General features: G+C 35.0%; 1 protein-coding gene across 1 annotated transcript in view; it reads right to left on the bottom strand.

Moving 5' to 3' along the window:
- The window catches only part of LOC145285821 (sodium-coupled monocarboxylate transporter 1-like), a 220,140-nt gene that overhangs the window by 62,354 nt on the left and 140,396 nt on the right, over positions 1-17,390 (bottom strand). The window contains exons 6-7 of the mRNA XM_080134240.1: positions 5,986-6,066; positions 4,173-4,243 (exon numbers count right to left, since the gene is read on the bottom strand). Coding sequence (XP_079990366.1) covers positions 4,173-4,243; positions 5,986-6,066 — 152 coding nt within the window. The remainder of the gene's footprint in view (positions 1-4,172; positions 4,244-5,985; positions 6,067-17,390) is intronic.

Below are 17,390 nucleotides of genomic sequence, written 5' to 3'. Positions count from 1 at the left end.
CCAGGAAGACGAGTGAGTTGGAATTTTCTGAAGCGGTCAAACTTTTATCCTAACTGAATTCTACGCTCTTTCATAGAAGATGGAAGTGCTTTAACCTGCAAAAAAACGACGACGATGATTACCTGACCTTCGCGTCCGTGGAAATAGACATTGCGATTATTTCCATCTCTCTGACTTATCGGCAGATTACTTCAAGTGTTTAATTTTTGCGCAGGGTCTAGTCTCATCCAAAAACGCTGAGATTAGACGTGTTCTATCTAGACTTGAGAGTGAACAGGGCCTCACCTTCCAGAAGTTGGCCGAGGATTGTCAACGGGTAGTCTGCGTAAGGAACAACTCGAGATACGTCGAGGAGTCAGCTGCAACATTCATTGGAAGGACGACCTTTAGACCGGAAAAATACTCACCCCGAAAAAGCAACGCTGGAAGTTAGAAAACTCAGGCTACACCTAATAAGTACCACCCAGTCACAAGACTCGGATCTCCTACAAGCCTATGCTGGAAACATTGGTCGACTCAATTTTTTTTACAAATATAAGTATTGCAACGAATGTGGCAGGAAGGGCCACAAAGCGACCCAATGTAGGAAGAACAAGGACAAGAACAGCGTCCGACAGACTAGATTCGACTTGGATTCGGATAAGAACCGGAGCAAATGTGTCACAGTTAACATTGCAAATAAAACTGTGCATCTACAATTGGATTCCGGATTAGACCTGTCCATCATTAACTTTAAGACGTGGAAAAGGCTAAGGAAACTAACCATGCGAAGACGAACAAATCAGCTCAAGCTGTAACAAGCGATAAAGTGGAATTTGAGGGAGAGCTCACACTTCCGGTGACCTTAAATGGTGTTACTAAAAAAGTGAAAGTGTATGTACATAGGACATCCGAAAACCTGTTTGGTACTGACTGGATGGAGCGATTCGAATTGTGGGACCAACCTATGAATAAATTCTGTCATAGGGTAGAAGACTCGTCTACGGAAGCACAACAACTGAAGGACGAGTTAAAAGTGAATTTCCAGAGGTATTCTCACCAGGACTGGGAAAATGTACAAAATCTATAGCAAGATTCGAACTAAAAGGAAACACTCGGCCCGTTTTCCAGAAGAAACAAAACGTCCCATTCGCAGCAACAGAGAAATCGAAAAAGAAAGCTTCAACGGAATCTGCCAAAGGAGGCAAAAAAAACTGAAACTGCAAAGCCGGAAGCTAAAAAACCCGACCCAAAAGAATTTCCCAAGCCAAAGCAACAATTTCTACATGTGTATAGGATAACACCCAAGCCGAACACACCAACAGCAGTCTCCGCTGCAGAAACGATGTTTGCGCGGAAAGTGAGATTCATTTTTGACAAACTCTTACCCAAACAGTCAATGCCAATCGGGGCCACATGTACCCAGTAAACGTTTCAGGTCAGGTGAAAGAGTGTTTTTCAAAAGTTATAAAAACAACACATGGATCTCGCGATGTCTGAAAATTCACTAATTTTCCGCTTTGTTTCCTTGATGATTCTTCCTCAAGTGAAACTGGCCCGTTAGCTCTTGAACTTGTTTCTACCAGGAAACTCTAATATGACGACTGTACGGTTTCTTTACTTGTGTTACAATTATGTTCGTTCAATTGTTTTGGGGGTATGTGTTCGTTGTTTATTCGTTCAATTCATGCCGAATTGTCGTCTATTAAGACAAACTATGAATACACACGAATCGTGCTATATAGAAAAACTATAGAAAATAAATGTCATTCTGGGAGGTGGATACATTTACTAAGAGAATCGGTGACATGGTATATATCATCCAAGGACCAACATATATCCATAAACGTCACCAGAACCAACTAAGATGTTGATCAATTGAAACCAGTGACAGTCCACCATTGGAAGATGAGCCGATAGACACTCTCCGAAACTTTTGATCTTGAACCTCCTCAATCAACACCTGAGCTACGGCGGTCGTTCTGTAAGAGAAAGGTTACCGAGCCATTGATGGTAAACCTAAAAGGAAGAGGTACTGACAGCTTTTACGAACAAAAAGCTTGGGAGGGGGTGTTGGAGTCGCCCCTTCATGGGATTAATGGACTATCATGACGTAACTTCCTCTAATGACGTCACTTCCGGTATCGAGTACCGGTAACCGACAGTCAGAGATTGGCACGCGGTCAAGGAGGTCGGGTGCAAACACCCATAGTTGTGGAATAGTATTTCTCAACCTGTTTTTGCCTGTAATATATGTTAATACATGTGTTTTCCTAAAAGTCCTGTGTTCCTTTCGTTTATTACCATTTAACCCCATAACCGGTTTAAATCTCTCTTATGGGTAAATTTTAATCTTGTCAACATATAGAGCGTATTTCTAATTCTTTTATCTATGATTCCAAAATTACTTTTTATTAATCATTCGAAAAAAGTTTCTGATTTGAAAACGTTCTTTTGTGACATTTGTTTTCCGTTCTGGTTCATAGTGAGTTGAGAAAGTCTTGATATTTCTTGGGAACATAGCTTTCACTGGTAGAATATTATAGTTAGACACCATTCTATGCACTTGCAGAAAATCCTGCATGGCTTACTACGTGGGAGTTACACCTCACTTTTTCATGGTCTTTTAAAAATATAAAAGAATCGTTCAGCTTGGCTATTGCTTCTTACATAATACGGTGCGATTATAAGGTGTTCCCATAGGAACAATTGACAAAACCTTTTGAATTCACTTCAAATAAGTTTAGTACCACAACTTCGAAATGTGCGAAAATTCATGTAGAAGCCGAATTGTTGTTTCTGTCGTTGATTTTTACACGTAAGTGTCTCTGAACACTTAATGAAGCTATTCAATACAATATAATAGAACACATACAACGACCCAACAAAGTTAAGATATACTCTATTACGATTCTACACAATGAATTTTGCACTTCAAATTCTATTCGTTGAGAGGCTATTACAAGGGCTTCACAGATTTCGATATAAATCTAGACATGACAAATCTTTGAAAAGGGTGTAACATAGCGCGGACGTCACCGGCAAAGAAAAAAACAAGACTATAAAAAAGAGAAAGCGAACGATCACGTTCGAGACGTGGGGTACGGACGAAATAACGTTCGAGATCACGTGAGAAATATAAATAACGTTCGGGGTCACGTCACAGCCATAACAATGAGGAAATAAATGTCGTTGTTACAAAGAAAAGGGCGAGTTAAAGTTCTTTTTTTCATTATTCCTTGTCTACTTTGCGACTGAGCATACAACGTGTTGGTTCCCAGACAACGTTACAATGGTAGATATACCATTATGTCCTAAACGATTGCATTTAAAGCGTGTCTCGTGTTTATAGGCTTAAATCTTGGTACTAATGAATCTGTATTCAATATGAGCATGTTTTAATGGGCAAAATATTTCTCTTTTGATTATCAGATTTTATTGGTGAAATCATTTCTCATGTGGCAGATTTTTTCTTATGCGGAACATTCCAGACTGTTCGATATCCTTTGAATTCTGACATACGCTAATAAATTATTAGCAATATTCGATTATTCACTGAAGTATTATATCTGACTCATTTTACTTCTAATTTCCAAATTTGTTGTGCAAACATGGTATTAGCACTTAATTCCGATAACCTATATTTAACAAAGTGCTTATTTACTATGCTTGCAAAGGTTGCATAATCATCACCATCCTTTCTTGAAAAGTTCAAACACTTTCATCTATTGTGGAAGAAGTATGTTTTAGACGAAATAATTTCGTAAACAATTGTATCTTCCTTTGCAAGATATAATTTAACTTACAACCTCTTGACAAAGACTCTGACGCCATATGGTAAATTTTCAAAATGAGCATATTTTTATTCATTGGCCCGTGTATATTTATCAACATGATATAACAAACTTACACTAATAGGAAATATCCTTTATATAATACATTTTCATCTATTTTTAATTATATATGCCTATTGCTTTTTATTTTTTCTTTTGTTTTTTTATTGATTTAATTTGGCATATTATTGAAGCACTACGTTAGCTATCACATTGTTTATAATGCAGTGAATACTAGATTTACTGAATAAATTATATTTAGTACAATACAAAATATTATGTCGCATTGCATCCATTTAATAAAACCAATCAAAAGCAAATATAATTAATAATTATTGTGTAGAAAACAAACAAACTTACTCGAAATAAAGTCGGCCATCTTGTTTTGCAATTTCCATGACTTCCGTGAGCCCTCCACTGTCATGTACGCCCTAATATAAATAAATAATAATGCATAACTGTAGCTAGTTGTATAAAAGAGATAAAAGTGGGAAGAAAGTGTAAAATATGTGTAGGTATCTCGTAAATAGGATGTGAAATTAGCAGGGTTCGGGTGGTTAGTGATCATATGACAGATCACAAAAGTGTTAGTCTGCATGGGTGACCAGGTGAGAGCAAACATGGATTAGATGTCTTAAAATCAGTTATGTGTTTCTAACAAACGTTACCTTCTGTATGCTTCTTTTTTTTGCTACCACAGAAAGCACAAACTCATTTGAATAAGCAGTGAGAATTTAAGTTTGCTGAGCTAAAATTTGATCCCAGGTCGAAAATGAATTTGATTCCAGGTCGCAAGATGAATATGAGCTGCGACTGGGGGGGCTGCTTCATAAGTTAATATTCCTGTGACACTTCTTCCTTTGGAGACAGCCAGTTTAAACACCCTAGGGTAAATACCGTTGTTGCTGCTGCTAAAGTACTCATGTGACCCCAGAGGTCAACCGACAAGCTGGAAGGCCTCACATTACGATCAACACTCTCCTTAAGTAAGACGTTGGCTTTTCAAAATTAGAGCTTTTGACCACAATGAGTGAGTGAGCATTGGTGTGCACGAAATTTGTAAATATTTCATCAACATTTAATAGATGATTAAAACTAAACAAAATAGTATTTTTAAACGAGGTTCGTGTTATTTTGGAGGGTTTTTACATGGAGGTCACCACTTATCAAGGCCCAGAGGCCACTCAGGGATAAGGGTTATTGCGTGTACAGTAATCAATGAGATAGTATTGTAGTAATCATTAGCATTGGAGATTTGATAGAGTGTCTTACTTAAGGGGGCGGTTTGTCAGGAAGACATCCAAGTTGTAGTCAGGTATGAAACAGGCAAACGGAAGAGAGTTCTACAGTCGTACACTTCTGAGAAAGAAGCTCTGCTAATGGAATCTACGTTTGGATTTAGGCACAGATAAACAGTGGGAAAAATTATTGACAGTAGTTTCAGCTAGACGGGTGTTTTTCGTGAAAGAGGGGAAGCGAGAGATTGGAGCTCAGACGAGCACTTGCCATGGAAATAACGATAAAACAAAGACAGGCTCGCAACGTCTCTTTTATGGGAGAGAGGCTTCAGGGAAGAGAAAAGGGCATCTCCCACTAAACCACGAAGTCTATTTTGTACTCTGTCAAGACAGGATAGGCTGTTTTTAGCAGCTCCTGCCCAGATATGGCAACAGTATTCCATTCGTGGACGTACTTGGCTTTTATACAGATAGAGAATTGCATCAGTAGTGAGATATCTTCTGGAGCGATAGAAGGATCCCACCATTTTCCCACCGTCCTTGGCAACAGACCTGATGTACGTGTTCCATTCCAGATCAGGAGTAAAGGTCAAACCCAGAAGCTTATCAAAACATGGAGCCTCCCCAAAACGAGAGCCATCCATTTCAATTGATGCCAGATAGGGATAAGAGCGTTGATGATGTAAAGATAGAAGCTTGGTTTTGGATGCATTAAAAGTAACCAGCCACCTCTTCCCCACTGTACCATGCGCTCAAGATCAGAGGAGAGAGAATTAGAGAGAACTTTGTCATTTGAGGCCTTTGATGTGTTGCCATATATGGTCGTGTTCAGGAGATATGGAGAAAATGTATACGTTCATTGAATTATCTGCAAATATAAAATTATTATGAATAATTATAAATGCTTTGATGGATTAGAAAGAGTCTTTACTTACTTTAACGAAACCTGCAATAAGCGATGTGTACATGATGATTGCTTGAAACACGTCCGTCCATATCACTGCTTTGATGCCACCCTGGAAACAATAAGTTTTAGATAGTTTTGTAGTAAAAAGGCAAACACTGTTTCTGCTTCAGTATACAAAATTATCACTATCGTAATAAACAATAATCAATAATACAATTAACTTTTATATGATTTGTTAATAAGAAATAAACAGCATTATTGAAACAGAAAAAAAAAATTGAGATCTTGAATATGACCTTAAACTATATCCGATGGTGAGGCCCCAGCTTGCGGGCTTTGGGGAGTGTGGAGCCACCCCTTTAATTGCCAAGTCCACAGGAGTGGTAGTACCCGTTAGGGTCCTAACTATGTGTCAAACAGAAACCGACTTGAATATATATATATATATATATATATATATATATATATATATATATATATATATATATATTATTATTATTATTATTATTAAAAAGATTTTCTTCAAAATCACTGAATTCGTCATTAAATAACCTGAAAATTGTTGATATGCCGTAAAACAAACAGAAAAAAACAATAATTTTTAAAAACATATAGGAGTTCTGTGATACATTCATTTATAAACACTCTAATCAATGCAAATAATTGAGGGGAATTTTGGTTAAATCATCGAAATTATATCATTTTGTCCTTCTTTAAATTATCTGCGTGACATAATAGCTTTAAAATCTCAATGGTGAATAATTCTTTTCCCGAATTTAGGGAAACATATTCAGTCATTTTGCTTGTAGGTTATGCAAACATTCTGGATCAGGCTTTAGCGAACAGATGGCCGCTTACACCCAAATATACCGACATCTGTCTTCACACGCATTTTTTTCAATGGCGAAACTAAAGAAAACATTGATTTTTAGTGCGTTGTTTCGTTATTTTAAATTACTTTCTATCTATTACAAACTGTTAGACTATTTACAAAAATAAAGTATTTAAACACTATTTTCAATATTATTTGTGGATAAAAATATTTATTCTTAGGCGGAATCAAAAACCAAATTTCTCCGGGAGTATTCTGTATTAGGTATATACCAGCAGCATTCACTCTAGGCGGATTAGAACTGGCTTCCTCCGAAGACGGAAATGTCAAGAGAATATCAATTTCACAAGCAGTCCCCAGTCGCATGTATATCTCGGTAATGGGAGATAAAGTTAGGTTTTTGCAGTTCTCGAAAATAAATATCAACGTCCTCCTACATACAGCGCCTGGTATTCCTAAATAGTCATCCATCTGGTACTAACCAGGCTCAACGTTACTTAACTTCGTTGTCCAAAGTGATTACGTCATATATTAATGGATACGTTACCAGAACAATGATTTTATATAACATATTTTCATGTATTTTCAAACATAGAGAATTATGAATGTCGTTGATTTAATTTCTATTCATGAAAAAGTATTAAACTGTTGACAAGAGTACTATATTTGAAACATATTTTTATTATTGTTTCTGTAAAATAAAGTTCTTTAAATAAATTAACAATTATCGCAGTATAGAAAGATTTCTTCTTGAACGGAATTTAAAAAAAAAACAATTTAATCGGGAATATTCTGTACTGTGTACTTTATTAAAATAATATTATAAACTATTTGTGAAAAGTTAAAATAATATTATAAACTATTTGTGAAAAAGTTGGTTGACAAAGGGGAGACAACTCTAATAAAGATCAACAGGGGATTATCTCCTTTCTAACGCCGAAATGTTAAGGGTCTACAACGTTTGTTTGTTTGTTTGCTTGTTTTTTTGTACAATTAGGGGCTCCCAAATAGTATTAATCTCTAGGCTTGTTCTGTTTAGTAATTTTTCTCCTTTTAGCATATGTTCTGCCTTCTTGAGTCGCCTGGTTTTGCAGCTTGTATTTCTATCAATTATTTTGATCTCGTTCCACAAAGGGAAGTGTATTCCCTTTTCTTTCCATGTGTGATCAGCTGGTCCCGACTTTCCGACCTCTTCCCGTGTCACGGCTTTCTCCTAGTCTTACTTTTAGAGGGCGACCTGTCTCGCATTTGTATAGTTTTCCGCATTTGCATGAAATCTCATATACACAGCTTTTCGTCATGAGATTTTCGGTCGAAAGGTTGAACAAATAACACGAATATGAGAACAATAGTCCAATCAATACAAGTAATATAAACAATCAACCCCCATTTAAAAAATTCAGAACTTTAATGTCAAACCTAGTTTAATTAATATTGGTGGAACGCACTTTTCAATACTGATATAACAACAAAATATTTTGATATTAGACTTCATCTTTTCTTTACTCAGTTAGAGAAGGACAAATTCTTCTACGCTAAGAAAACATATTTAAATAAAACATTTCAGTATTTTAAATTAGTCTAACTGTATATATATATATATATATATATATATATATATATATATATATATATACTATTTATATATACTATTTATATATAATATATATAATATATACTATATTTATATATATAATATTTAATTATATATATATACTATTTATATATAATATATATAATATATACTATATTTATATATATGATATTTAATTATATATATACTATTTATATATAATATATATATAATATATACTATATTTATATATATAATATTTAATTATATATATATACTATTTATATATATATATATATATACTAGCAGGACGCCTGGCGTTACCAACTCGTAAAATATGTTTAAACGTGATATTTTTTAATTTATGAAGATTTTGTATTTATTATTATAGAATTATATCTCTACCGATTATTATATTGTACCTAATATATAGCCAATATCAATATCAATAAGGGTTTTATCATTCAATGAAGAACCCCTCCCTGGACTTTAGCCATCTAACTCTGTCCCGAGCTATCCACTTCCATGTGGGACCCATATGTTTTATCAGGTCGTCCCTCCACTTGTTCTTGGTTTTCCCTTTGACCTCTTATATTCACGCGGTGTCCATTCCGTTGTGGACAGCGGAATATATAGTAGTGATTCCTAAAATGAAAAAAGAACGACTTGTGTACCATTCGCCTGAATTGAACCCATAATCCATAACACTTCACCCTTATTTCTTAACGCCTACGCCACGTCTATACGCACAAAAATGTTTGAAAAATAACGTTGTTTAACCTATGATGGTAATTTTGTGCATGCAAACAGGTTTAGTCGACTATCCTTGCCAAGGTTAACTGTTTTATTTTTAAATTTTGACCTTTTAGCAGCAATTTTTTGCCGGCGAAAAACGAAATCGAAAGTGTGCCACTATTCCAAATACTCTAAATATCAAATTCTAAGTTTCTAGACCAAATATTCAAAGTGGAATGTTATAGAGAATATTCTCACACACAATGACAATTTCACTTTTATACGCACCTTCTATTATATAAAAGGAACGTTGGTTGTTCATTCCTTATAGACTCCACAACAGCTGGGCCGATTTATATGAGATGTCACAGAAATGTATTTTATGTATCCGGCAGTGTTCTTAAATTAGTTTTGTAACGGAATGTCTTCGATAAGTATCGATAATCAATAATCGAAAATCCGATGAAAGAATGAACAGGCGATCTTAACCAAAGTTAATCTCGTGTAACCTTACATCACAAGTGCATCTGAGAAGTTTTATTGCCACACAAGCAGAATTGAATAATGATAATTGACTTTTTCATTTTAAACTTTATTTTAAGCCATTATCATTGCACAAGCAGAAAGTCAAGGCATATAAAGTTGACAGTAGTTTTTTTTATGGCCGGGCACGTTCGAAATGAATGTTTTTGCTTGGATCACAATTAAAGCATGATACCCGACTTTTGCCTTTTAAACTTTAATTGAAGCCGTTATATATAAAAAATAATTTTATAAAATCAGCAGTAGGTTCTCTAAAGTGCAGTGTAGACTACAATATATTGTGGATTAAGTCACTGCGGGGAGGAATGTGAAGATTCATACCGGTGCACCGCGATGGATCCCCAACTAGAGTAGACAATCAATCGATTTGATTGAAAAATTGACGATTTTACCGATTTTGATGACAGTAAAAATATGGGAGGATAAAACGTTGATCATCATTCAATTCTCGGCAGTGTCGGGTCTCTGTACGAACATATATATCTTATATATAAAAGGCTATATACCTGTCTGTTTGTCGGTCTATCGGTTTAAACGTCACAATGAGGCGCTAGGAGCCTCAAATGATTGGATTTTTTATGGACCGTTCTTTTATGGGTCTTTTGCTGCTTAAAATAATTTTTAAGGGGTCAAAATGGGTAAAAATTCAAAAAATCTTTATACATTTTGCACATTTATCTTAGTCTATCGGTTCATATGCTCGTCACGTTGGTACAGTGGTAACGTCACCAGCTTTGTAATGGTTCAGTTTTGCTTTCGATTCTAGCTGATGGTATCCAAATTCTTTTTTTACTTTTGAAATCATGACTATCATATCTCTCTCTTTCTCTCTCTCTCTCTCTCTCTCTCTCTATATATATATATATATATATATATATATATATATATATAATTTGAGGTTGCTATTTTTCAAAAGTAGGGTAACCAGTGAAATATACCGAGGTTAATACAAGAGTGCTCAATACGGAAGTAGAGCAAGTTATATTTTCAATTTGTCTTTACATACGCAATAATGTGTTGCTACACACTCATGAGCATGTTTTGGTCTTCTAGTATTTAGTAACTAGATACCTCTTCAGGCAACAACTCTTATTTACGAAAGCGGAATTCAAAATGAAAACCGAAAATCAACTTTCAGTAAAAGAAGAGTTTTTTTTTTCCTGTGAACGGGTAATGGGAGTGAAGGTTCAGTTGTGCGGAGAACAGGGTTTATTGGGTGCGAATTTGATAGTTTATTTATTTTCCTATTTGTTTATTTACTTATTTACCCGTGCCTTTATTCATTCATTTTATGTTGGTGTTAGGGAATAGGGTTTGTAGTGTTATGGGGTTGAGGAGTTAGGTTCTAAAGCCAAAGCTATGTAGATGTTATCTTAAACAAGTATGAGGTTAGCCTGTCTGTTGCCCGCTGCCTTTTTGAGACTTCAAGTGTGAGCGTGTCTTAAATTCCTTTTTTATTATTTGTTAAAATTTAATATTCCTATTTGTTTCTGCGAAAAGGTTAGGATCTGTTGACCATTACTTGGGCTTCTAGTGAACGGTGGAGAGGAGGGAAGGGGGTGAGTGGCGTGAGAAAGAAAAGAAAGAAGGGAGTAGAAGAGATGGAATGGAGAAGAAGGAAAGATTGTGAAGAAGAAGGAAGAGAGAAGAAAAGAGAGGTGACATCATTTGTTTGATAGTGGTAGATTTGTTTTCTCTCACTTAAACAAAATCGGGTTTTTTATTTTTTTAATATTTTTATTTTTTTTATCAGACCACCCTAATATTTATTACTATTTCATTTGTTCATTTAATGTTGGTTTATTAATTGGTGTATTTGTGAATTCGTTATTAAAACTTTTCATAATGATAGTACCTATTTACTATGCCTCCCCACGGGACAGAGTTAGACACCAGGGTCGTTTTTTAACGTGGAGAAAAGGTACAAAAATAAAAATTGTCTCAGTCGTGAAGGATTTCTCCTCCACCAAAAGAGAACAAGAAATAGAAGTGCAGCATCTAAAGAACAGATGGTATTTATTTGCTCCCCCACCGAGCAAATTAGGCACAAGGCCAATTTTTAATGTGAGGAGTGAAGGGAGGGGGAAGGGAAAAGGGGGACCAGCTCCCGAGAGGTGGGAAATGGGAGCCGGTCAAAGGTCAGGCATATGGGGCTGCCCCCACATCTGGTCTTTGCTAGTCATAGCTAGTCATAGCTTGCAGTATCTGCCGGAACAGATGGTGTTTATTTGCTCCCCCACTGAGCAAATTAGGCACAAGGCCGTTTTTTAATGTGAGGTAAAAACCAGCTCCCCTAAAAGTAGGCAAAAAGGGGGCACTCTGGTTACCAAAAATAATAATTGTCCCAGTATAGAGGGTTTCCCCTCCATTGACTGGTACAAATTATCTTAAGTGCAGTATCTGCCGGAACAGATACTACACTTTGATCTTGTTTATATATTTTATTGAGAAAGAAAAAATTGAACATAAAAAACGTACAAAAAATTCAATTCAACAAAATTAGGCACAAGGCCCTACAAGAAATTGGGAGGGGGAGGGTACAGGGTCTTTTTGACTATGTAACAGATGAGACTTTGAAGTCTTACTCTTGACTGGCAACATTTACCAAAATACATCAATCACTCTGTGGATCCTAATCTAACTAATAACCCCAGCGTTCAATGTAAAATTTAACTATGTACAATTTGTATATTCATTTCTGTATGTTGTGTGTGCATTTTTTTTTTTTTTTTTTTACTACACTTTGATCTTGTCCCGAAGGCCAAAATTGCAAAACTCAGAATATATGTCATTATTAAACTTATGATGGTTAAATGCAGTCATTTTTTATGGCAGCGATAATGATTATTCAGCTAGAAGGGAGATTAGGAATTCTTTCGGAAAACTGAGTTCAAAATAAAAAATTATACAAAATACTGTTAGAAACTCACCTAATATATGTTAGCGTGACATATATTGGGTAGAACTACAGTAGAGACTAACACACAGAACTACAGGCACAAACTGGGCATGCAGAAACTGCTACAGATGTAAAACAAAATGGAACACCACATGAAATCATGAAAACTGAAACTGTATAAAGAGTTAAGGAGGATAGAAAGACTGAGGAGAGAGAGCACTGACCAGACCTCCGCTGGATGAGTGCAAAGGGGACTAGGGCCTTGGGGAGGCTTATTGCTATCCAAATTCCAGTGAAAACCAATGGTTGCTGCCAATAAGGAATCAGTGGTAAGCGGCTATTGCGAGAACGCAAATTCATCTGCAAAGGTTATGGAAATAGGTGGAGAATACTGGAAATCTGGGGAGATTCGTTGTTACTCAGACTCCAGAGAACACCAAAAGTTGAAATCTTTGACGATGGCCTGTTTGACTACTCCTAGAGAGTAAATAATAATACAAAACAATGTACAGTTTATTGAGGAGTGTGCTGCTATCGTGTTTCGTTTTACTTTCAGTAAGTTTCCGTTTTTACATAAGACTTTATTATAAACGCCATCTTGTTTCTGTAACCGAAAAGCGTCATTGCCAACATTAGTACTAAAGTACATTTTTGTGCCGTTATTTAAAAAGTAGAGTAATACAATCGACGGAATTAGAACTTAGCACTCCATGTCGTCAATTTACACCAGTATCCATTTCAACAACACAACTTCACTCGGATCTTTGATGATGAAAATAACTGAATAAATTGGAATGTTTAGAAAAAGTAGTATCGTTGTATTATAGATTGGGGAGTGAGAGGTAGAATTTCTAATGCCTGCCATAAATTGACGTACTATTAACACTTTTACACAACTTTGAATGCCTTTTATAAGTGGGTATCAGAAAGAAATGTAATTCTCGCATAATCCTGACTGATTTAGGCAAAACACACGTGTTTTCGCTTATGGATTACATGTGGTGGGTTCCTTGTTTGTTTTTATTTATTACATCCGTTTCTGAAAGGTCATGTCAATTATGTCTCTTAGAGGCAAGCTTGAATCAAGTGGCATAGAAAAAAGATATTTTTTCATGTTTAGGCATTTACTCATTTGCGCCCACACACACACACACACACACACACACACACACACACACACACATATATATATATATATATATATATATGTATATATATATATATATATATATATACTCGGGTTTTTTATATTCAAAAGTAATGGACTAATGAATTCAACGAGGTTGTTAGATAGTGCTCAATAAAAAGAGCTGATAATACTTGTTTATTGTTATATAAGCATGCTCACATCCCGCTACTACAAATAGCCACTTGTTTCAATCAAACAACAGATATCATCAGGCAGCGACTTGACTATTCAAACATTCAATGAATAATCAGATTATTCATTGAACGTTTGAATAGTCAAGTCGCTGCCTGATGATATCTGTTGTTTGATTGAAACAAGTGGCTATTTGTAGCAGCGGGATGTGAGCATGTTTATATAACAATAAACAAGTATATATATATATATATATATATATATATATATTATTTTTAAAATATAATTATCCACTGACACGTGCTTCGTCGTCTACGACTCATCAGAGTGGCTGAATCTAGCGAAATTCGAAATTGGGACCCCACGGTAATGAGCCTAAACCCCTTACCGCTCACCCATCTCGCACCACTGTTTGGATATATTGCGATTTTCTTAGATGTTGTTTGTTTTTGTTTTAGCGATATGTTTTGAATGAATTCAATTATTTACGAAGTGCATTTTTTTTTTTTTTTTTTTTTTTTTTACCTAAATGCGAGTTGGGAATAATTTTCCCTTAAACCAATTTGGTACCTCCAAATGGGGAGCGATATATATATATAAATTTTTAAATATAATTGCTATTAATGTGCTATTCTAATTGATTTTTATGATAAATAAGAATCTCGTATCAAAAATCATAAATAATTAATCATTCACTAGACATCTTAGGTTAAAAGGTATCCAACACAAAGAAAAATAGTTTTAATTTGCCAAATATTTGTCATGTGTTGGTTCAGGGAGTTACGTTTATCCAAATAACTCTTGACAGCGCATTATTTATTTTGGTCAATTTAGTCGCACTGTTTATACAATGTCTAAAACTGAAGAATTGCTGGAAAAGACAAGAAAATCAATCATTCAGCTACACGTTGATGGTGCAGAGTATAGAAAAATTTCAACAATGTGGAATATCCCAATTTTGACCGTCAATGAACTTTTAATCTGCTACGTTCAGGACGTCCTTCCAAAATTTCTAACCATATGGTCGTGAAGTGAAGAAGGATCTACGAATAACTCGTTCTGAACTCCAAAAAACATTAGAAGCATCTGGGAGACGTGTATGCAAGAATCCAATTAGGACAGTGCTCCGAAAAAATGGATTCCAATCGTGGAAACCAAGAATAACTCCTTTGTTAAAACCGGTTCATATCACGAATAGTCTGAAATTTTCCTAGAAACATTTGGAGAAACTTTAAAGTTTTGGGGATTAAATATTTTGGTTAGATGAAACGAAAACTGAGTTATTTGGTCGAAATCGTGGAACGCATGCCTGTTGACAGAAGAACTCAGCGTTTGACACCCCCAAAACGTTATCCCTACAGTGAAATTTATAGGTGGTCGTATAATGTTGTGGGGTTATTTCTTCTCAGCCGGCCCTGGAAAACTTCACATCATAGAAGGAAAAATTAATTCTTAAATATATCAGGTCATACTTGACGATAATCTCTCGAATGCTGCAGAGGATTTGAATGTGCCAATGGTTGGATATCCCAGCAGGACAACCATCTCAAGCACACAACTACTACATGATTTCGGGAGAAGGAAATAGAGGTATTAGGATTACCAAGTTAATCACCTGACCTCAATTGAAAATCTGTGCCAAAAGTTGTAGTTGATTGTACAAAAGAGAGTTCCGAGGACAGAACTTAAACGAATTTGCCAAGAAGAGTGGGATAAAATTCCAGTTAAAATTTGTAACAATCTTGTAAGGATGTATCCCAAACATTTGGAAGCTGTTATGGCGAGTAAAGGCCATATTACTAAATACTAATACTATTTTGTGTGTGTGTGTGTGTGTGTGTGTGTGTGTGTGTGTGTTGGATACTTTTTGAACCCTAGATATGACATTTATGCAATTATCTAGTGAATGCATTATTATATATGATGTTTGATACGAGATTTGTATTTATCATACAAAAATACTTTAGAATAGCATTTTGTTATTGTTTTTGTTTTCGTGTAATAAGAATTAATGAACTTTTTGCTTTGTATCGGATACTTATTGCACTTACTGCAAACACTCCTATATTTTGGGGGTGTATTGATATTCATATTAAAAACCCTTTCTTCTATTGGTATTTATTTGCTCCCCGACGAAAGCAAAATGTGACACAAGGTCGTTTTTAATGTTGAGAAAACCAGATACCCACAAGAAGGGAAAAAGGGGCATTCTGGTAGAGACAAAAAATAATAATTGTCTCAATATAGAAGGTTCCTCCTCCATTGACCAAGTACAAATTATCTTAATTATAGCACCAGATAAGATATCACACCATGATCCCTTATACTTTGAGTTATATTTTTATTCACTCTGAAAAGTTTACGACAAAACAGTAATAAACAAAAAATTAGGCACAAGGCCACTCAAAAATTGGGGAAGGGTGTCTATGGTCAACCTCGTTACTGTATCTTTGCTAGTCTATGTTTGATCATAGCTAAAGTTCTCATTCAAGACAATACCTCAAGCACACCGGGGGTCATAGATAACTAAGATTCACAAACCATATCGTGTGTGTGTGTGTGTGATTGTTTATTATTATCATTATTATTATTGTTATTATTATTATCATTATTATAATAATAGTAATAATAATAATAATAATAATAATAATAAGAAGAAGAAGAAGAAGAAGAAGAAGAAGAAGAAGAAGAAGCAATTTGTACACATGAAATTTTATTTTAAAAAAAGCACTTTGATCTTGACCTGAAGACCAAGAAAGAAAAAAGCAATTTATTTAAAAAGGAAATGCAACTTCTTTTCTTTCTTATATATGGGTCGTCGAATTGCATTCATCTGCACAAAATCTAGCTAATTTGCATATTCTTTTAAACATTCGTTTTAATTAATTCCCTATTAGTTTTTTTCGGTTTTCTTATGGGATGATCATCTTTAGTTAACTATTGTATGTAATTATGTTCATAACTCAGGCATTAACATTAAAGGAAAAATAAATTGTAAGCTAAACGTTTTGGTAGTGAACGAGTCATTTTTTATTTTAACTTATTAAATCATTATTATATACTAGAGGGACCTGTGGAAATTTCACAGGGGACTCATTCATATGTAATATATTGATGTTAGCATTCTGAAGATGTGCAACATAAATGGAGACGCTCTGACATTATTGTAGCTCTTTAAAACTGCAAAAATATTTATCTAAGCTAGCAAAGACGTCCGGCGTAGCCCGACCGTTAAGTATCCAGTACGCTTAAATATGATATTTTAATTCATGCAGTTTTCGTATATATTATTATAGAGTTAATGTTCTATCGATTTTTATATATTATAAAGTTGCGACTTCAAAAATAAAAAAATATATATATCCATATAACTTGGATGCATCAGCTTGAACCGAGACCGAAACCAAAATTTATGAAAAAAATATATGTACCGTACTTTGGGGTAATTGCGCCAAGTCCGGGGTCATTGCGCCAACTACAGGGTGGCCACAAAGTCTGGCTATATAATCTACATTTGACCAACCAACTCT

The sequence above is a fragment of the Euprymna scolopes genome, chromosome 10 (genome assembly GCF_053919585.1).
Source record: "Euprymna scolopes isolate OS-2025 chromosome 10, ASM5391958v1, whole genome shotgun sequence".
NCBI classification, from domain to species: Eukaryota; Metazoa; Mollusca; class Cephalopoda; order Sepiida; family Sepiolidae; genus Euprymna; species Euprymna scolopes.
This window is presented reverse-complemented; position numbering and strand designations above follow the sequence as displayed.